Source organism: Rhinolophus hipposideros (genome assembly GCF_964194185.1).
Source record: "Rhinolophus hipposideros genome assembly, chromosome: 14".
Lineage (NCBI taxonomy): Eukaryota > Metazoa > Chordata > Mammalia > Chiroptera > Rhinolophidae > Rhinolophus > Rhinolophus hipposideros.
In genome coordinates, this window is record NC_138060.1 from 60079056 (window position 1) to 60100096 (window position 21041).

At 50.7% G+C, this 21041-nt stretch overlaps 2 protein-coding genes across 2 annotated transcripts in view; one reads left to right on the forward strand and one right to left on the reverse strand.

Moving 5' to 3' along the window:
- Window positions 1-4040: 4040 nt before the first annotated feature.
- Window positions 4041-6361, reverse strand: LOC308507440 (15 kDa protein A-like; the record flags this gene model as incomplete). Its single annotated transcript, XM_081072384.1, has 4 exons — window positions 4041-4181; window positions 4658-4741; window positions 5417-5518; window positions 6185-6361. 4 exons carry the CDS (start codon window positions 6359-6361, stop codon window positions 4041-4043), a joined length of 504 nt encoding a protein of 167 aa, XP_080928510.1.
- Window positions 6362-17101: 10740 nt separating this feature from the next.
- PTPN23 (protein tyrosine phosphatase non-receptor type 23) overlaps window positions 17102-21041 on the forward strand; it is a 28360-nt gene continuing 24420 nt past the window's right edge. The window contains exon 1 of the mRNA XM_081072845.1: window positions 17102-17249. Within this exon, the coding sequence (XP_080928971.1) occupies window positions 17166-17249 (84 nt within the window). The 5' untranslated portion in view covers window positions 17102-17165. The remainder of the gene's footprint in view (window positions 17250-21041) is intronic.

Sequence of the window (21041 nt, forward strand, 5' to 3'; positions counted from 1 at the left end):
TGGTCCACAGACAGCTGTCTTTTTGCTGTGTGTGTCCTTACTTGGCAGGAGTGGGAAGGCAGCTCTCTGAGGTTTCTCTTATAAGGCCACTAATCCCATTCATGAGGGCTCCACCCTCGTAACCTAATCAACCCCCCACAGGCCCCCACCTCCAAAATACCACCACTTTAGAGGTGAGGATTTCAGCAGATGAATTTCAAGGGGGCCAAACATCCAGTCTATAGCAGATGCCATTTATGTAAAACTTTAGAAAATACAAACTAATCTGCAGTGACAGAAAGCAGATCATTGGTTGCCTGAGGACAGCAGGATGGGGAGGGGTGCTGGGGAGGAAGGAGGGGTTATACAGGGATTGTGAGGAAACTTTCTGGGGTGGAGGGTATATGTCCTATCTTGATTGTGGCAGTGGTTTCATGGGTGTGTACTAAGTCAGACTTATCAAATGGACCCTTTGACTATGTGCAAGTTACTGTATGTCAGTTATAGCGCAATAAAGCTGTTTTTTGTTTCTTATGTTTCTTTTAAAGCAGCAGAACACTGATCCTCACTGCGCCTTCTGAGTCTGCAAGGTCTGTTGTCTCCGTTGGTGCTCCAGATCCTAGGGTGGGGTTCAGTCTGGGATGGTAGGGGGACTTGTGGGCTCCAGCGGCATCATGGTTTCCATCACAAGGGAACCACCCCAGGTTAGCAGCTCCCATGCTGGAGTCAGTCATGGGTGTGTCCACCCATGTGAGTAAACCTCACGATCCTGCTTTTGTCATTTGACACAAACACTTTCCTTAGCGGTACGTGGTCTTCAAGACTCACTGCTTTGAGATGTTGAATTCTTTTATGCACATGCTCACCTCATCATACCGCTCCTATTTCAAAGTCATGCTTTGCTAAAGTGCAGCTCCCACTTTAAGGAGAAGTTTTTCTTTTCCTTTTTTGCTTGACCCTACCCTTTTTGCTTCTCCTACCACTTGTATCAGGAGCCCCTTCCCCCAATAACCCACCTTTGTGTATTTTCTTCTCTATTCTCAATACTCATATAAACCACCTATAGGTATGTGCATGTCCACATTTGAGAGTTTTCGTCCGTTTTACAGAACATAGATTCTATTGTACATAGTTTTTTGAGCATTCTTTCCCTCACACCCACTGAAGCTCTAATCCATTTTGGAAGGTGTGTCTTGTCCCAGGGTGTATTTGTCCCACCATGTATTCAGTCATTGCTCAGCTCGTTTGTTTCCTCTTTATCTCACATTTGGTTTTCTTGAAAGATGTTAACTGTTTTTCACACGTGAGTCTTTAATCCAGCTGGAATGTTAGCAGGTGGTATGTATGCTTTTTCTCCAGGCCACTGAATTAAGCCTGCTTCATTCAGTAAAGATTCACCATTTCCCCAATGAACCAAACTGCCATTTTAGTCACATAGTCCCTTCTCCTCTATGCGGCACCTGATTCCGGGTTCTCTCCTGTCCCACGGGGCCCTTTGTCCCCCTTCCTGGACCACAATCACTTTGTCCCAACTCATTTTTCTTTTTCAGTTTTCTTGGCTATTCCTGGACCTTTATTCTTACATGTGACTTTTAAGATTATTTTATTCTCTTCAAAAACACACAAACCCTGTTAGGATCCTAATGGACTCTAATGTTTTCAGAGTATGTATTTTGAGAAAACTGAACTTATTCGTGAAAACGGAAACGTTAGTGTTCAGCAGCAGAAACGACTTAAACGAATGCCTAGATCCCAATGGAGCATTCGGCAGAGAGAAGAGTTCTGTGGTGGGTCGGTCGATATGACTGAAATGTGTTAGCTGATACGTCAAACGAGAAGAAGCTGCCTGTAAAATGGAGCGTATACCATGAGGTCATTTTTGTTTTAAAAATAAAGCTCCCGTTTGTGTGTGTCTGTCTGTAGGTATATGAGGAGTGGAATTTGAATCCTGCAGCCTTTAAACGTAGCCCTAGAGGCCTGTTCCCTGGTGTGTTCCCGCCCCTGCCCCTGGTGGACTCTCCCTTCTCAGTCCCGCTTCTGTGGGACCGAAGACTTTCAGAAGCTGCCAGGCCAAGAAACTGAGCAGTATTTGGAGCCTCCGAGCTATGTTGCGGCCTGATGGGTAGCGGCTATGAGAATGAAGCTGTGTGGCCCCCAGCACGGCCTGGTCGCAGGTCCCCCAGGCCCGCCTCTCTTGCAGGGTACAGCACGATGGGCCAGACCCCAGACCATGTGTGATGCCGTGTGGACCACCACAGATGGGCCGTGAGCTTCCAGGGAAAACTTGCTCAGGCCAGTGTCATAGTGTCCAGGGCCCAAGGGGCTGGGCCTGGTGCCCCCAGAAGACCTGCTGAGGCCTGGAAGTACTTGCTTTCAGGAGTGGGGGTCAGGCAAAGGAATGGTATGCGATGTGAATGAGAGTGCTGCTTCCTGTGGGGCTGCAGGGGTTAGACATGACCTTCTCCTGCTGAATCTTTCCCCACCCTGGGGAGAGGGTCTGAGGGTCTCAGTTTATCCTGCTCAGCCCAAACCTGCCCATTTCCCAGCCCCACCAGGGTCACTCCCTCCGGCATCCCTCAGCCCTCTCCCCCACCAGTGGGTGCTGCCCAGGATTTAGGCGGCCAGGGGGTTGGAGTGTGGACTGTAGGCAAGTCCACCAGTTTCCTGAATTTTCTCACTAAAGGTTGCAGATGATGGGCGTGGCTTCAAGGCAGGTGTGAGAGCTGAGAGGCTGTATGAAAGTGGCATTCATAAGTGATGGAGTCCCAGGCCTCCCTCTATGACTAAGAAGTCCATTCCCCCAGGGGCTCTCCACCATGGCCCCTCAAATGAGAGACTCATTCAGATATTTCTGCATCACTGACTCGAAGGAGGAGCATGCTAGTGAGAAGAAAAGGGGGTTCTTCCATTCACAAGTACCACTGAGCCACGACGGAGTGCCGGCCTGTTCTCAGGCTGCATGCATCTGTGACCAAGACCCAGGCTGGCTTGTCCCAATGCCAGGTGTGAGAGACAGCGGGGAGCCAGGGATGACAGTCATGTTTTGGGGATGGGTGAAGTTGCCATCGGGTGGGCTGGAGGAAGGACACGTTTGAAGGGAAGTTACTGAGTGTGTGACACCCTTTGGACATCCATGGGACATATCCAGGAGGCAGTCTGATCACAAGTCTAGTGTTCAAGGAGAGGTTCTGGCTGGAGCTTTGTGATCCAGGAGGAGGCGTAAAGGAACCAAAGGCGGTCGAGCAGGCTGGGGGCAGGGTCCTGTGCTTTCCTGGGCCTCTAATATGGCCCTTAGATGCCCCGTCTGCCTAACCCCATGTTTCTCCCCATGACCTCAGGGTCTCTGGGTTCCAGAGGCACAGTAGAATCGCCCCCAGGGTCTGCCTTATTGGTCTCCTCACCGAAAGTCCAGCCAGTCCAGCTCTAAACACAGTATTCATTCACTCATTCGCTTAATCATTTATTTCAGAAACATTTTATTGAACCTCTGTCCTATGGTTCTCACCAGAGAGCAGACTGACCCCCTTGGAGGTGCCTGGAAGGGCCATTTAGTTGTCACAGTGACTGGGCAGGGAGCAGGGGTGCTCAGGGTCCTGCACAAAAGGCACTGCCCTCCCAGGAGCCCAGGAGCACCTCGATGAGCAAGTCATTCCACAGCCACCTGCAGTTGGCTCGAGAAGGCCCAGCTATGAGCAGACACAGTGCTGTCTGGCCAGAGGCACAGCAGCAAGTGCCAGTATGGTTTGAGGATCATAAATGCCCAGAGGAGGTCGTCATTCCCATCACCCTCACTGATGGGAAGGACACTTCTGCCCAGGAGAGAGCAAGAAGGGAGGTTTCTTGGAGGAGGTGACTTTGGGGCTGTGCTTTGAAGGATGAGTAGGATTTACAGACACAGGATGGGCAGGAATTCCAGGCAGAGGGAAACAGGTGTGCAAAGACAGGAATGTGGATGGGTTCAGACTATGTAGGAAGGGGGTGTTGGGGGCAGCAGAGGGGGTGGGCAGGTGGGAAGAGGAGATCGTGGTGGGGATATGGGGCCTCCCCTCCCTTCTCCAGCCCTAGAAATTCCACAGGATGTTGGCGATGATGTCGTATTTGGCTTTCTCATACATGTCCCTGACCACAGGTGGCAGCTTCGAGGTGTCAACCCCCGGAGTGGCTGCCTCAGAGGACCCAGCAGAACGCTTCTCTCGGGACACCTGCAGAAGTGATGCTGGGTAGTCACTGCCATCACCCTCACTGAATGACCCTTTTCTGTCCTGCCTGTGGCCCCTCTCTCCAGACCAGGATGAAGAGAATGGGGCCCAGGTAGCAACATTGGTGAGGGGGCTGGAGGCGGTCCCCAGGCCTGGACGCTGGGACTCCCGTTCACCCTGGCTATTCCACTCACTGGCCAGGAGACTCTACCTGTGGCTTCTGTTTTCCCAACTGTAGGATGGGGAGGAGGGTAAGGTTCCATGGAGTCTCTTGTGCGCAGAGCAGAGCCAGCGTCCTGGGAACGCCAAGTGGCCTCCCCAGCCCTGATCACGTCTCTCCTCCCCACCCCTCCTACCAAACGACTAGCCCACGAGCTGTCCTCAAGACCCTCCCGACAACCTGCATCGAGAAGGGCTTGATCAGCCTCATTCTCCAGATGAGGAACCCCGAGGCCCAGGTGCCCATGTCACTGGCTCACCTCTGGCTGGCGCTGGTGGCAATCGACCAACAGGAGACGGTGATACTGCAGCATGAAGAAGGCGCCGGTGCACTTCCGCTCCTCCTGCAGGGTGGCGAGCAAGGGGCTGGAAACATCCTCACTACTGGGTCCCCGGGTGAACGACCCTACCCCACGACCTACCCTGGCATGTCCCTCATCCTCCCAAACCAGAGATGCAAGCTGAGCATTACCCCAGAGCATTGCCCCAGGAAAGGCCACCGCTGGGAAGGACCTGAGCGGACCAGATGCTCACCCACCAAGATAAAGGACATTCCTGTTACTCAGTGGGAAAAGCATCCTGAGATTAGCGTGTCCGGAGGGAGCAATGTTTCTTTAAAATGTGTGTGTACATAAAAAAGACACAGACGGTGACACAGCCACCGGTAAAGTTGTCTGTCCCTGGGTTGTAGGGTTATAGGATTTTTACCTTATTTTATTTTGCTTCTCTACATTTTGTTAATATGCTATCATAAAATGTTATTTTTCTAATTTTATGGAAGCAGTTATCTCTAAGTGGATTAGGGTTCCACTTTTTCTAGTTAGTAATTTTTTTTAGCATGTATTGTTTTTATGATAAGGATTGGTAATTTATGGTAAGAAAAAGCAATGGGGAAACAACTGACTTTTTAAAAAGCTTCCACAGTGAGACCTCACACGGCCAGGTGAGGTGGGTGGACACACACAGCCCCTTGAGGGGGGAGAGACAACGGGACCTCTGCCCCTGGGGGGGAGACTCACCCCATCCTCTCTGAAGGCACATTCTTGGGGTTGTCTCAGCCGCTCTGAAAGGCACACCGTCTCTTTAATCCTGAAGTGGAACAGCGTCATGGTGGTAGAGTTCTACAGAAGCAAGAGAAACATCCTCATCATCTCCCTTTTACGGATGAGGGAGCGAAGTCACAGATAGGTCACAGGTACAAGTTAGAAGGCGCTGAGCCGAGATCTGCACTTTCCACCAACACCAGGCGCCTATCTACGTGGCCACAGCAGAGATGTAAGGTGTGGGGGGCTTTTGGAAACTGGCAGAAGGACACCACTTCATAGCTGTCCAACCTTGAGGGGTCCCTTCTGGTCTTTGCCCCTTACTTTCCTCTTCTGTGAAACAGGAAGAATTGCAGCCTTGCATGCTCAGCTGCCAGGAGAGAGGTAATGGGGCCACTGGAAGCTTGGGGAGGCTCTGGTGAGACCAGTCCCTTTCCTGTCTATTCTTTGAAACAGTTCAGCGTATTCCTTCAAGCCCAGGGCCTGAGTGCAGTCTAGATTCCCAGACCCTACATTTCATGCCTGGGTGAAGCCCCAAATTTCCCAGCTAGCCAGCGGTCAGGCCCCGGATTGCAACCTTTTCTTTCCTTCCGATGGGAGAAACATTCTAACAATAACAACAATAGCTAATGTTAACCAAGTACTCTGGGCCTGTGCCAGGCATTCTCCCCTGCCTCCCACCCTCACAGGCTGCTATAAGGCAGGTGTTACCTGCTTCCCTGGCCTGGGTCCATGCAGACTCACCGAACTAGGCGCTGGCATGGCTTCCAGCAGACCGAAGAGGGGCTGTCCTTGTCGCCCCTGATTGAAGATCTGCAAGGCCTCTATGACAATCTCTTCATAGCTCGGACGGCGTTGGGCCACACAGGCAATTGCTGCCAAGCTTACCACCAGCACGAGTGCCCTCCAGGCTCCTGCCATTGTCCCTTCTCTGATCCACTGCCACTTGCCGTCCCTTTTAGGTGTTACTCTGACTGTCTTGCCCAAGGGCTTCTGGCGACATGCAGGGTTGGTACCTTCCTGAAAGGGGCCTCTCTTATCCTCTGCCAAACACCAGTTTGGCTAATATTTTGAAATACCACTGGCTAAGAGGCAAGTACACGTGGGCAACAGGCCAGGGACTAGGTGTGAGGAAGGACACCTGTGATGTTGGGTAAGGCCCTTCACTCTGGGCCTCAGTGTCCCCACCTGTGCCACAAGAATGCAGCACCTTTCTTCCCTCCAGAGTGGCCTGGGCCCTCCAGGAACTCTTGCAGCACTGGGTACTTTCTCCCTAGAAAAGGTTCCAACCTGACAGGTTTGCAAATATGCCAGAGGTCAGGGGACTCTAAGGCCCATCCAGGAAAACTAGAACCCCTCCTTAGTGCTCGAGGTCACTCGGCCAGCAGATGGCGCCAAGGCCATAGTGCTGTGACAACATGGCCAAAACCTAGGGGGTCATGGGCTGCACAGAAGCCCAGCAGATTTGAAATTACGTTATTTTGCTCAGGACCAGGTTTAATTCTTGGGCGAGGGGCCCTCCTGTACCAGTGTCTGTGAGTGGAAAGGGAGCAAAAGAGGATTTAGCCGTCCCCTGCCTAGGACAAACTGCCTAGTTCAGGCCACTGAAAAGGAGGGCCTTCAGGGGAGATGGGGCATCGGGACTGCCCAAATACACCCTCCTGGAGTGCCAGGCAGTGGGCAGTAGCACAGCCGAACATGGCAGAACCTCAAGACGGCCTGGCCTTTGCAGTGAGAACTTGGGAGCCCCCCTGGGGGCACCACCTGCCTGGTCAGGGCTGGGGTCAACTCTAGGACTCTCAGATACCAGGGACTTCCTAGTCAGAGTCTCTGTGTCTGTGGGTAGTGGGGCAACTTGTGTCCACAGTGATGGTTCTGGAACATCAGGTGTGTCCCCCCTGGGACCAACGGGGCCACAACCTCTTTCTCCACCCGACTTGACTTGTGTAGGCCACTTGGGCAAGGGCTAAGGGTTCCTGGATTCTGTGCCCCACCCCAAACACCCTATTACAGCAAGGGGTAAGCCGAGGCCCAAGAAGGGAGAGGCTTGCCCAAGGGCCCACTGGGCTTCCTTCCTCACAGTTCTCTGGCCCTTGTGAAAGCTTTTTGCTTCAACCATCTTCTCAAAGAGGCGTGGAAGCTACAGAGACATTCAGAAGGATCCACAGGTCTCAGCTGCCTGTGCTGCTGGATGAGTAAACCGTCATGGAGTGGAACCGCTCACCTGAGTGGGGTCTCTTGCCTCCTGCAGGTGGAGGCCTTTTCCCCGGATGTCCACTTGCTGCTCCCTGCATCCTCCAGCTGCCCTCCGAAGCCTCGCCCTCCCTTTGTCCCAACCTCAGGCCCCAGGGCCGAGTCACATGCCAGATAGGGATTGGGGAAACTTCCTGCTGGACTCCTGGAATCCTGCCCTCACCCCCTGCAGCTCCGCTCCAGCAGATCGAGCCCCAAAGCCACAGCCCCACGCTGAAGCAGAGCAGCGGTGGAGGCCACTACCCTGGGTTGGAATCCCAGCACTTCCCAGCACCTCCACGTACCAGTTGTGCCTGGGCCCAGTTCTTAACCTTCTAGTGCCTGAGTTTCCTCATCTGCGCAAAATTGGGTGACTGGTAGTCCTCTGGTCAGAGCCTGGAGGGGTAAGAACGCTGTACTTGCTAACAGTGTCAGCTGCGTCCTGAGCCATCGGTGCCCTAAAAGCCAGCACACCTGAGGTTTCCTCTGGCCCAGGTCCTGCACCCACATTAGCTTTAATCCTTTCCCTACCCTAAAGGAGACTCAGAAACTGGGGAGGAGAAGAGCAACTACAGGGTGTTCCCACTGAAGCCCACCAGTGGGGAAACCAAGGCACAGAGCAGCTCTTGGTATTTCCTCCAAAGGCTAAGGGTAGAGCGGGAAGGTCCGAGCCAGAGTGGGGAGAGGGGCAGAGCACAGAGCAGTCCTCCACAGGTCCAACAGGTCCTCAAACACCCGTCTCATTTTAAAACCCATGCCGTCATGATGTATAATGGAGAAAAATTAGAAACAACCTAAATACATTTCAAGAGGGGGTCGTTTGTTCAGGACCTTTGTGCATCTTTAAATTGGGTTGTATTGTTGACTGGTCTACAACTATTTTAACAATAAAGTGCTAATAAACCTCCACTAAAATCAAGGCTTTACATGCTGTAGAATAGTTGTTTGGGGACTTTGCAGACCCCCATGACATGGCTTCTCACCAGTTTGAGAAGCTCAGATTGTCTCTAGCTTTGACAGTAGAGGACAATGAGGCCTGGAAAAGTTAGGAAACTTGTCCCAGTTTCACAGCTGAGTCATGTAGAATGACAAGAAACTAGGAAGTTTTACCTGGAGGCGAAAAGTGACCTTGATTCCCTGTCAGATTGTACTCTATGGCCTCAAAGGATGAAGCCAGGACCACAGATAGGACTCTCAGGGGAAGACATGTGAACAAGAAGGGCCTCCTGACAATTGCTGGAGGCAGCCTGGGTGACACTGACCGAGTCTGGACAAGCACTTGGCAGGGAAATTGTAGGAGAGTATAGAGGCTATTTGATGCCTGGCTCCTCCAGCATTCATTTTCCCTGCTCCCTTCTCCCTTGCAGTCAGGTCCCAATTTCCCTTGGCGGATCTGTGAGGGGAACACTCGACTTAGTCTAAGTCAGCCAGTGCCTCCCATCCCCCACCACCACTTGTGCACTTGTGAGGAAGCTGGTCCGCTTAGAATACGTCTCAGAACTTTGCCTGGGAACGCCAGGCACTTTCTCTCCTCCTGGAAATAAACAAGGAAGCATGACTAGATGTGACAAAGAAGACATCCCGGGATGTGAGGCAGGCCCCTCAGATTAGCGCCACAGGAGGCAGAGAGGAGAAAGAAAAACGGATCCTTATGACATCACTGAGCTGTTGGGTCACACCTTGCCTAAAGGTGCAGGGCCTCTGGAGGTCACTATTCAAGCTAGTTTGAGTGGACTTCTCTGTTATTTGCAACATGTTACAACCAATGTAGGATTCCGGCATCCAATGGAGAGAGGTGGGGACAGACCAAGTAGCCTTTATGATCCCATCAAATCATAAGACTATGACAGGTCTGAAGGTTTGAGTTTGGAGGGGTATAATCTGGCCTGGAAACTCAGGTAAGGGGCTCTCAAATGGAAGAAAGTAAAGTGGGGTTTTCTTTTTTGACATGTAGACTTTACAGAGTATGAGTTCAAAAGTTAAAGCTCTGTAATAGGCACATAAGAAATCCTTCAGTAACTTGTGTTTTTGATAATTGACCCAGAGCAGCTTGGGCGTACAGCTGTGTGAGCCCCGCCTCCACTTCAAGGTTTCATTGACCTGGGTTCAAATGCCACCTCGGCCACTTCTGCTGGCTCATAGTCCATCTCTGTGGGATTCAGTGTCATCACCTAAAGCAGAGATAACAATTCTTACCTTGTATGGTTGGGGAAAGGGTTAAAACTAATGTGGGTGCAGGACCTGGGCCAGAGGAAACCTCAGGTGTGCTGGCTTTTAGGGCACCGATGGCTCAGGACGCAGCTGACACTGTTAGCAAGTACAGCGTTCTTACCCCTCCAGGCTCTGACCAGAGGACCTCCAGTTACCCCATTTTGCGCAGATGAGGAAACTCAGGCACTAGGAGGTTAAGAACTGGGCCCAGGCACAGAACTGGTACGTGGAGGTGCTGGGAGGTGCTGGGATTCTAACCCAGGATAGTGGCCTCCACCGCTGCTCGCCTTCAGCGAGGGGCTGTGGCTTTGGGGCTCGATCTGCTGGAGCGGAGCTGCAGGGGGTGAGGGCAGGATTTCAGGAGTCCAGCAGGAAGTTTCCCCAATCCCTATCTGGCATGTGACTCGGCCCTGGGGCCTGAGGTTGGGACAAAGGGAGGGTGAGGCTTCGGAGGGCAGCTGGAGGATGCAGGGAGCAGCAAGTGGACATCCGGGGAAAAGGCCTCCACCTGCAGGAGGCAAGAGACCCCACTCAGGTGAGCGGTTCCACTCCATGACGGTTTACTCATCCAGCAGCACAGGCACCTGAGACCTGTGGATCCTTCTGAATGTCTCTGTAGCTTCCACGTCTCTTTGAGAAGATGGTTGAAGCAAAAAGCTTTCACAAGGGCCAGAGAACTGTGAGGAAGGAAGCCCAGTGGGCCCTTGGGCAAGCCTCTCCCTTCTTGGGCCTCGGCTTACCCCTTGCTGTAACAGGGTGTTTGGGGTGGGGCACAGAATCCAGGAACCCTTAGCCCTTGCCCAAGTGGCCTACACAAGTCAAGTCGGGTGGAGAAAGAGGCTGTGGCCCCATTGGTCCCAGGGGGGGACACACCTGATGTTCCAGAACCATCACTGTGGACACAAGTTGCCCCACTACCCACAGACACAGAGACTCTGGCTAGGAAGTCCCTGGTATCTGAGAGTCCTAGAGTTGACCCCAGCCCTGACCAGGCAGGTGGTGCCCCCAAGGGGGCTCCCAAGTCTCCAAGTTCTCACTGCAAAGGCCAGGCCGTCTTGAGGTTCTGCCATGTTCGGCTGTGCTACTGCCCACTGCCTGGCACTCCAGGAGGGTGTATTGGGGCAGTCCCGATGCCCCATCTCCCCTGAAGGCCCTCCTTTTCAGTGGCCTGAACTAGGCAGTTTGTCCTAGGCAGGGGATGGCTAAATCCTCTTTTGCTCCCTTTCCACTCACAGACACTGGTACAGGAGGGCCCCTCGCCCAAGAATTAAACCTGGTCCTGAGCAAAATAACGTAATTTCAAATCTGCTGGGCTTCTGTGCAGCCCATGACCCCCTAGGTTTTGGCCATGTTGTCACAGCACTATGGCCTTGGCGCCATCTGCTGGCCGAGTGACCTCGAGCACTAAGGAGGGGTTCTGGTTTTCCTGGATGGGCCTTAGAGTCCCCTGACCTCTGGCATATTTGCAAACCTGTCAAGTTGGAACCTTTTCTAGGGAGAAAGTACCCAGTGCTGCAAGAGTTCCTGGAGGGCCCAGGCCACTCTGGAGGGAGGAAAGGTGCTGCATCACTGAGCAGCGTCTCCTTTGCTGCTTCCACGGGAGCTTCTCTCTGGGCCCAAGTGAGGCAAGCTGCCTCCGAGTCCCCTCCCTAAGCTCCAGGAGCCTGAATGATGTCCAGGAGGAAACGGATAAGATGGGGTCCCTTGTGCCCTGCCTTTCAGTCTGCCAGGAGAGACTAGCACAGCTTCCTGTCCTTTTTCCCCTTACCTTTCTCACCTCCTTTCTCCTTCCCTCCCCTCCTCGTTTTTCCTCTCTCCCTTCTCCTCTCTTCCCCTGCCACACCAGAACTCTGAACCTTGGTTAGCACCCACCTGGTGTTTGGGGCAACCTCTTTCCCTCTCCATGCCTCAGTTTCTCCACCTACAATGCAATGATTCTGGATTCTCATCCAAGGAAGGTGGCATGGGAAGGGCTATGTGGTTCCTGTTTGGGTGGCTGTGACCATTCTTTCTGGACACACCTACTAGTGCTTGAGGGCAGGAGTCTTTCCGGGGTATACAGACACCCAGCAGTGGAATTGCTGGGGCATGAGGGACATGTAGTGTCATCCCAACTAGATAATGCCCAACTGTTTTCCAAAGCGACGGCACCGATTTACAGCCCCGTCTGGATGAGCTTTCCTGTTGCTGCCCATCCTCGCCAACAGTTATCTTTGACTGTCGGACACTCATTCATCTGATGAGTGTAACATGGACGATCGTCGTGGATTGGGTTTGCATTTCCCTGCTTACTGATGAGGATGGATATCCTTCCATAGGTTTTTGGCTGTTCCCGTAAGTTCCCATACAAGATGTGTGCCCATTTTTTCTAATGGGTTGTCTTTCTTGAGAACTCATGGGAGTTCTTTACAAATTCCAGATGGTAATCCTTTGTTGGTTATGTCTCATCAATATCTTCTCCCAATTTGGTCTTGTCTTTCCACTTTCTTTATGGTGTCCTGTTTTACTTTTAACTTTTTATTCTGACATAACTTCAGATTTACACAGAAAAGTGGCAAAAGTGGTACAAAGAATTCCTTCGTACCCTTCACCCAAATGTTAACGTTTCACCACATTGCATCCCCTCTCTCTCTCTCTCTGTCTCTCTCTCTCTCTGTCTCTCTCTCTCTCTCTCTCTCTCTCTCTCTCTCTCTCTGTCTCTCTGTATATATGTATAAAATTATATTATATATATAATGCACATACACACACTTATTCTCCCCTCTCCCAAGACGCTTGAGAGTAAGGGGCAGAGGCAGAATGATGTCTTTTTACACCTAAATATTTCAGTGTATATTTCCTCAAAACAAGAACATTCTCATAGGTAAACATAACCACTGAACAAGTCCCCAAATCAGGAAATTAACACTGATACACAACCATTTTCTAATCTACAGTCCTTATTCAGATTTAACCAATTGTCCTAGTACTGTCCTTTAGAGCAAAAGCAAATCCCATATCATGTGTTGTATTTCGTTGCTGTGTCTATGTCCTTTAATCAGCAACAGTATTTCTTTGTGTTTCATAAGTGACATTTTTGGAAATTATAGACCAGTTATTTCATAGACTGTCCCTCAATTCAGGTTTGCCCAATGTTTGTTCACGATTAAATTAAGGCAATGTATTTTTGATGTTGTGTCTTTCTCAGTGCATCATACCCGGAGGCACGTGATATGGATTGATCCCATTGCTGGTGATATTAAATTTCACCACTTGGTTAAGGTGGGGTCTGTCCAATTTCTCCACATGAAGTTACTATTTTTCCCCTTTGTCATTAATATGGATATTGTGTGGAGATACTATGGGACTATGAAATTACCCTGTTACTTTACTGGTTAAGTCCACTCATCTTATGTCCATTGATGATTTTGCCTGAATTATTAATATGATAGTTATCAAATAGTAGTTTTCTAATTTCATCTTTCCTTGTACCTCTGGTAATTGGCTTTGTACTGTAAAGAAGAGCTTTTCTCCTTCTCCTCAAATTGTTTATTTATACCTGTATAAATTCATATACGTGTATATGTATTTATTTTTTAAGATTTTATTGGGGAAGGGAAACAGGACTTTTTTACTGGGGAACAGTGTGTACTTCTGGGATTTTTCAAAGTCAAGTTGTTGTCCTTTCAGTCTTCATTGTGGAGGGCGCAGCTCAGCTCCAGGTCCAGTTGCTGTTGTTAGTTGCAGGGGGCACAGCCCACCATCCCTTGCAGGAGTTGAACCGGCAACCTTGTGGTTGAGAGCCCGCGCTAAGCCACCAACTAAGCCACCCGTCTGCCCCTGTATATGTATTTTTAATAAGTTTATTTGAACCAAAACTCATGACATATGAGCTGGGGAGCAAGATCTCAAATACTCCAATTCATGTATTCTTTTATACTCACCTCACTAACTGTGACCACATGAGGGGATTCTTTTAATCCTTCCTATCCTTATTTTATTTTGATGCTCAAATTGCCCCAGATTTGGCAGGTGAAGCCTCTTTACCTGGTTTCTGTGTTTTATGATGTCTTTTGCTCAACAGGATTTCTTAACTCAAATGAAATTTAATTTATTGATCTTCCTTCATGACTGGTGCTTTTTATAGCTTGTTTAAGAAATCCTCCCCTACTTGACTTTATGTAGTCTCCTATATCTATTTTTAAAAGTTAGAGATATTTGTCTTTCTCTTTCAGCCCTTACTATACCCAAAAGTAACTTATATTAACTTATTATTGAACTGTGACATGTATACAAAAATATGCTCAAAAGAGAAATATAGAACTTGGTTTATTTACCTCCTACAGGAGTAAGTAAACAAACTCCTGTAACCAGTACCCTGATGGATCAAGAGACAGAACAGTCACAGAATCCCACAAGCCCCTCTTGTAGCCCCTCCCTCATGGTTGGAAGTTTTTCAGGGCATAGGCTTTATTCTCTGTTCCACCACCTCTAACAGGTAACCCCAAAATGGTCCTCCAGAAATGAGTTCTTTTAATAATACTGGCAAATTGTTCTCTTTTCTTAAAAAGAAAAAAAAATTACCTGCAAGGTCTTTCATGTTCGTAAATTTTTTTTTTTATTGTGGTAAAACATACCTAACATAGGTCGGCCCGGTGGCTCAGTTGGTTGGAGTGCGTCCTCTCAACCACAAGATTGCCAGTTCGACTCCTCGAGTCCCACAAGGGATGGTGGGCTGCGCCCCCTGCAACTAGAAACGACAACTGGACCTGGAGCTGAGCTGCGCCCTCCACAACTAAGACTGAAAGGACAACAACTTGACTTGGAAAAAAGGCCTGGAAGTACACACTGTTCCCCAATAAAGTCCTGTTCCTCTTCCCCAATTAAAAAAATATCTAACATAAAGTTTACCATTTTAATGATTTTTAAGTGCACAGTTCAGTGACATTATAAGTACATTTACACTGGTGTGCAACAATCACCACCATCTACCTCTACAACTTTTTCATCATCCGAAACTGAAACTCTACCCCTTAAACAATAACTCTCCATTCTCCCCTCCCCCAGCCCCTGGCAACCTCCATTCCACTTTTAGTCTCTAAGAGGTTGACTACACTAGGTACCTTATATAAGTGGAATCATATATTTGTCCTTTTTTTCCCCCAAAGATTTTATTGGAGGAGGGGGACAGGGCTTTATTAGGGAACAGTGTGTACTTCCAGGATTTTTTCCAAGTCAAGTTGTTGTCCTTTCAATCTTAGTTGTGGAGGGTGTAGCTCAGCTCTAGGTCCAGTTGCCGTGGTTAGTTGCCATGGTGAGCTGCCCACCATGCCGAGTGGACCAGCAACCATGTAGTTGAGAGGACGCACTCCAAGCAACTGAGTCATCTGGGAGCTCAGCGGCAGCTCAGCTCAGCTCAAGGTGCCCTGTCCAATCTTAGTTGCAGGGGGCGCAGCCCACCATCCCTTGCGGTACTCAAGGAGTTGAACCGGCAACCTTGTGGTTGAGAGCCCACTGGCCCATGTGGGAATCGAACCGGCAGCCTTTGGAGTTAGGAGCATGGAGCTCCAACTGTCTGAACCACCGGGCTGGCCCTATTTGTACTTTTGTATCTGGCTTATTTCACTCAGCATAATGGCTTCGAGGTTCACTAATGTTGCAGCATGTGTTGGGATTTCCTTCCTTTTTAAGGCTGAGTAATATTGTATGTCCATTCTATGTGTACCACATTGTGTTTATCCATTTATCCACTGGGATAGTTGATTTGTTTCTACATTTTGGCTACTGTGAATAATGTTGCTACAATCATTGGTGTACACATTTTCTTTTGTTCTAACTCCAACTGGCATGAAGGTAGGCCCTTGCCTGAAACTTGAAAGGTTTGGGGGTGTCACTGCAAAGAGGACCTGGGCCCTACATTGTAGGTGAAGTCTCCCTTCTGAGCCCACATCCCATGTCTCTTCCACATTGTCGCTTAACACAGACCTGAACATTTGCTCTTTCCCTCCAGACCTGTTCCTTCCCACTTCCCTATGTCAGTAAACAGCCCTGCAGCCACCCAGCTACACCAGCTGGAAACTTGAATATCATCTTTGACATTCTCATTCATTCATCCCAACTTCTGACATTTTTCCCCCTTCAAAATATTTCTCAAATCTGCCCAGTTTTCACCTCCCTCTGCCACAACCCCACACCAAGTCTCCTGGGAGACTACAAAAGGATCTTCACTGGTTTCTCCTCTCAGCATCTCCAAACTATTCTCTATCTTATTTCCAAAGATGGGTGATACAAACATGATTTATAAATTCCTGCTCTACTTGTCACCCTACTGGTGCCTTGCATGCCCAGAGGCAACAGCTGTTCTGTTCCCTGATTCCCTTCCAGACAGTCTGGGCGTCCTAGAAACTCATGTGGCTGGACAGAATGCACTCCCACCCCTTCTACCCACATGGCCCTGGGCGTCCTTTTTTCGCTTTACACTCCATCTAGGCGCTCTTTCTCCATTATCACAAGTGGACACCATCGTCTCTTCGGCAATGTTGGGCTTTTCAGGCTGGACCGAGTGTGCCAGTTTCCCGCCATTACTCCTCTGTTCTAAAGCTAGACACTTGGGACAAAGTACCTTGCTCTCTTCTTAGTCCCTCCTGGCCAGGCTCTTCTTTCAGGGATCAGTTTTCTTTCTGTTTTTTAAGGCAAAGCCCTCATGCTGATCTCCACTTACCTCAGCAGACATTCCCCCAGCCTCCCTGTATGTTCCCCACACCCAGGGACTTGAGTAAAGTGATTTAGGGCTGTTTTCAAGTCACCCCTTCTGGGCGACCTGCCTGCCACGTTACCTCTATCTAGCATAGCACCTACCCCCGTCCTCCATGGCTCTCGACACCAATTGGGACTATAAGTTTATGAGTGCATTTTCTATGCCCTTCCTGTGGAGAGGAGCGCTGCGCCCTGATGCCAGGCCCAGCAGGCACGTTTGGCCTGGGAGGAGGAAACCCGCTTGCACCGTGCCTCGTAGTTAAGTGGAGGAAGACTACGACTCCCAGAAGCCCTTTCGCCTCGGGTGGGCGATTCGCCCTCCACGCCCTCCCCGCGCAGGAGACTAAACTGCACATGTGCGAAGAGACCGCGCGGGCGGGGTGGGGACTGCAGCTCCCAGCAGGCCGTGCGGGCATTTTTCGTCCCTGCGTAACGACTGCCTTCCGGCTCGGAGGGGCGGGGCGGGGCGGGGCGGGGCGGGGCGCGCGACTGAGCCGCCGCTGGAGCAGCTGGGGAGCGGCCGACGGGCGGGTGGGCGCTGTCCGCCATGGAGGCCGTGCCTCGCATGCCCATGATCTGGCTGGACCTCAAAGAGGCCGGCGACTTCCACTTCCAGCCGGCCGTGAAGAAGGTGAGTGTGCCTCGTCCCCACCCCCACTTCTTCCGCGTATCTTCGTCGTCGGCCAGCGCGTGACGCCCCCCGTGCGTCCGTCGTCGCCCAGGCCCTGTTGCCGGGTCGGGTGAGGCCCGGAGGGGCCCCCGCCTGCTTCCCTCGGCCTCGCCGACTCCCGCGCGCCCTCCTCCCCCGCCGGGCCCCCCCGGGGCTGGCGGCGCGGTCTCGTCGGAACCCGCTTCCTGACTTCTGTGCAGGGCCATCCCCCGTGCCCACCGTGGCAGCACACTTCCTCCGTGTCACGGAGCATGGCACGCTCCGGACCCGGTTCTGCCCCAGTCCTCCTCACGCCAGAACCGCCCCGCGGGCAGCAGTGGGCGGGCCTGACGGTCGGGGTTGAACGACTGTGCCCGGCGCTCGGCGTGCGGTCGGTCTGCGGCGGGACTGGGGCGGCGCCAAGGAGGGGTTTTAGGACAAGAGCCCCGGTGACCCCGAGGGATGCCGGAGCTCTGCCATTGGGGTCTCTCGGACCCTTGGGGCAATTCTGTCTGGTCTTCTCCGAAGTAGACGCTTATCCGGAGCCCTTTGAACCAAATTATAGAGTTCCATGTCATTTGGGGGAGGTTTACTGTTTTCCGTAACTGCCCGGAGGAGCCAAACAGGGCTGTAGGTCCCGGGGAGACCTTAGCCGTCGTCGCGTTGAACCTGTAGTTGGATGGAGGAGACAGGCAGGTTTGGCGTTGATGGAGGCCAGGGACCTTTATGAGAGATCAGGTGTGGCTGGTGGGAAGCGGGGCCAGATGTGTTGCTTGGGTGTCCGGTGCCCTTGGAGACGTCCGCCTGGGGAAGGGCCACCAGGTTGCATTGAGGGGCAGAGCAAAGGGAAAAGGAACAGTCAGGAGGCTGTAGCAGGGTGGCAGCCTTGTAACCACAATGTTTTTAGCACCGCGGCTGCCAAAGCAAGTCCCAGATAATCCAAATAGTGCACCGCTCAGCAGGGTGCTTGAGAAAAGAAATAGGAGAAAGAAATGGAGTTTGGAAGTCATTTCCCAGGAAGCTATCTCCCTCTGTCTGTTTACACCGCCACTGCTTTAGTTCACACAATAATTTGTATTCCCTGGAGTCCATCATTTAACCTCTTTTTTACCTCCTTTTCCTCATTTACAAAACCAAGAAACCGGATTTATTGACCTAAAATTCCAAACTTTTGTTATATATTTTCTAGACTTTGGTCTCTTCTCCATCTGCTCTTTCATGTGCTAGTACAAGTAGATGCATTTTTCTAAAGCTTAACAAAACTCCTTTGTTTTCTATTCAGAATCCTCCCTGACCTACCCCAGTTGTTCAGCATTTTTTGAGGGCCCAGTATGTGCTTGATTTTTGTGCTTCTGATGGAACAGAACAGAATCCCAGATTCTGTTCACACTCAGACACTTGCTGTTCCCTGGACATTCTCTGCCTTTGGTTGTGGAATTCCTCCCATGCAGCTCTCATCTTTGCCTGGTGGGGTGTGTTTGGGGCCCTTCTTTAATCTCTGTATATTGGTTTTGTCCATCTTTCAGGGTCCAGGTTAAGCTCTGTGTCATCCTAAGCCTTCTTTAACCTTTTCATTTGGGTTAATCTTTTCCTTCTCTGAATCCCTAACTCTTGTCATTCTCTTCCTGGTGACAGTTACGTGTACTATATTTTAACATTTCCCCCCCCCCCATTCAATTGTAAGCGATCTGAAAGGCATCCGAATGTTCCTCACAGCCTAGCAGGGACCCCTCTACATAGTTGACGCTCAGGAAAATGTTTCTCAAGTGACTGACTGACAATTGGGAGGGAATTTAGAGATGGCGACCATAACTTTCTGGGAATCCAGTGGATAAAATCTTAGCCTAGAAACTCCTAGGAGATAGTTTTGCTTGAAATTAGCCTTTAGTGCTCCGGTCGCTCACACCTAGCCAGTGAGGTTATTATGGGAGCAATGACTTCCCTGGGAGAGCTGGGAGTTGCTTAGCCTGAGGCAGTATCAGCTGCTGAAGAAACGATTTCCTAGACATCAGCTCTTTTTCTTTGTTTCCCCTTCTTTGGGACTGGGAAAGATAACCATCATTTATTTGCTAGGTCAAGCTTGTAGCACGTTTTTGCAAGAACCCGCTGAAAAGAAGTAGCAGTCTGGGTAGTCTGGGATGGCCAGCTTCCTCAGGCCACTCTGGAACTCAGTTCCTGCAGAAGGGACTGCAGAAGCCACTGCGCCTGGGAACTCTTCCTGACCACGACTCCTCCCCGACCCTAGAGCCCTGACTCTGCCTTCTGCATCTGGTATCCTTGTCCTTTTCTTTTCTTTTTTCTTTTTTAAAGATTTTTTATTGGGGGAAGGGGAACAGGACTTTATTGGGGAACAGTGTGTACTTCCAGGATGTTTTTTTTCCAAGTCAAGTTGTTGTCCTTTCAATCTTAGTTGTGGAAGGTGCTGTTCAACTTCAAGTTGTCCTTTCAGTCTTAGTTGTGGAAGGCGCAGCTCAACTCCAGGTCCAGTTGCCATTGCTAGTTGCAGGGGCCACTGCCCACCATCCCTTGCGGGACTCAAGGAATCGAACTGGCAACCTTGTGGTTGAGAGCCCGTGCTCCAACCAACTGAGCCATCCGGGAGGCAGCTCAGCTCAAGGTGCCATGTTCAATCTTAGTTGCAGGGGGCCGACCCCACCATACCTTGCGGGATTCAAGGAGTTGAATTGGCAACCTTGTGGTTGAGAGCCCACTGGCCCATGTGGGAATCGAACCGGCAGCCTTCGGAGTTAGGAGCATGGAGCTCCAACCGCCTGAGCCACTGGGCGGGCCCCCTTGTCCTTTTTAACCCTTGCTCAGAGATGCGAGAACATTCACCAATGACTTGGAGCTGAGGGGAAGAATTTAGGATAGGAGGGTGAAAGTTGGTTCGGTTAAGGTCGACCTGTCAAGCACTGTGCTGAGCCCTGATGATAGAGATAAAGAAGAGGCAATCCTTTTTTTCCATGGAATTCATGGTCAGTAGAGGAAATTTAGAAGTTAGATGGTGACATCAGTGGAAGAGAAGTCTGTGCATCAGACCAGGAGAGGCTGTCAGGGAAGGCTCGCCAAGGAGGTGGGTTTTGAAGGATAAATAGGAGGTAGATAAAGGGTTTCTTTTTTTGTGAGGGCGGGGCTTTTGGGACAAAAACTCCCATATGGGTTACAGTCGATTTTCCCTCCTGACAGACGTGCCTTCAATTATGGAATAATGTGAAATGCGTACTAGGAGAACAGCAAGCTGGTGTTGAACTGCAGTGCCAAGCTTCAGATTGGGATACCTGGACCCACATAATTTTTCAGTGGGGAAATGCCGCTGGCCCGGCACCGTCTCATCTATGCGTTAGAGCCCAGCGTGCTGACTCACTCTTGTGCTCTTCATCAGTGAGTGCTTTGGCCACAGGTGTTAGTGTTTGAAGTTCTTGCCTCTTCTGGTCCCAAACGCTTGCCCTTAACCAACTGCACTTGAGTTCAAGTCAAGGTCCCTTGGACTGCGGTGTTCCATCTGTCCCTGTTCATTCATTGAACAAATAGTTATTGAGTGACAATTATGTACCAGCCCTGGCAATCCTGGACTGGATGTGATGACAAGAATCCCTGCCTTCATGGAGCTTACCTTCTGGTGACCCACCTAGTAACCCATCCTCAAGGGCAGATGACCTTACAGTAACCACCCTGCCAACCAGGTGGCTTCTTGGCCTTTCCTCTCTTCCCACTCCAGCTCGATTGATCTCTCTAACTCTCCACTTTCCCACCAGGTTCCTCCAGAGGAACTGC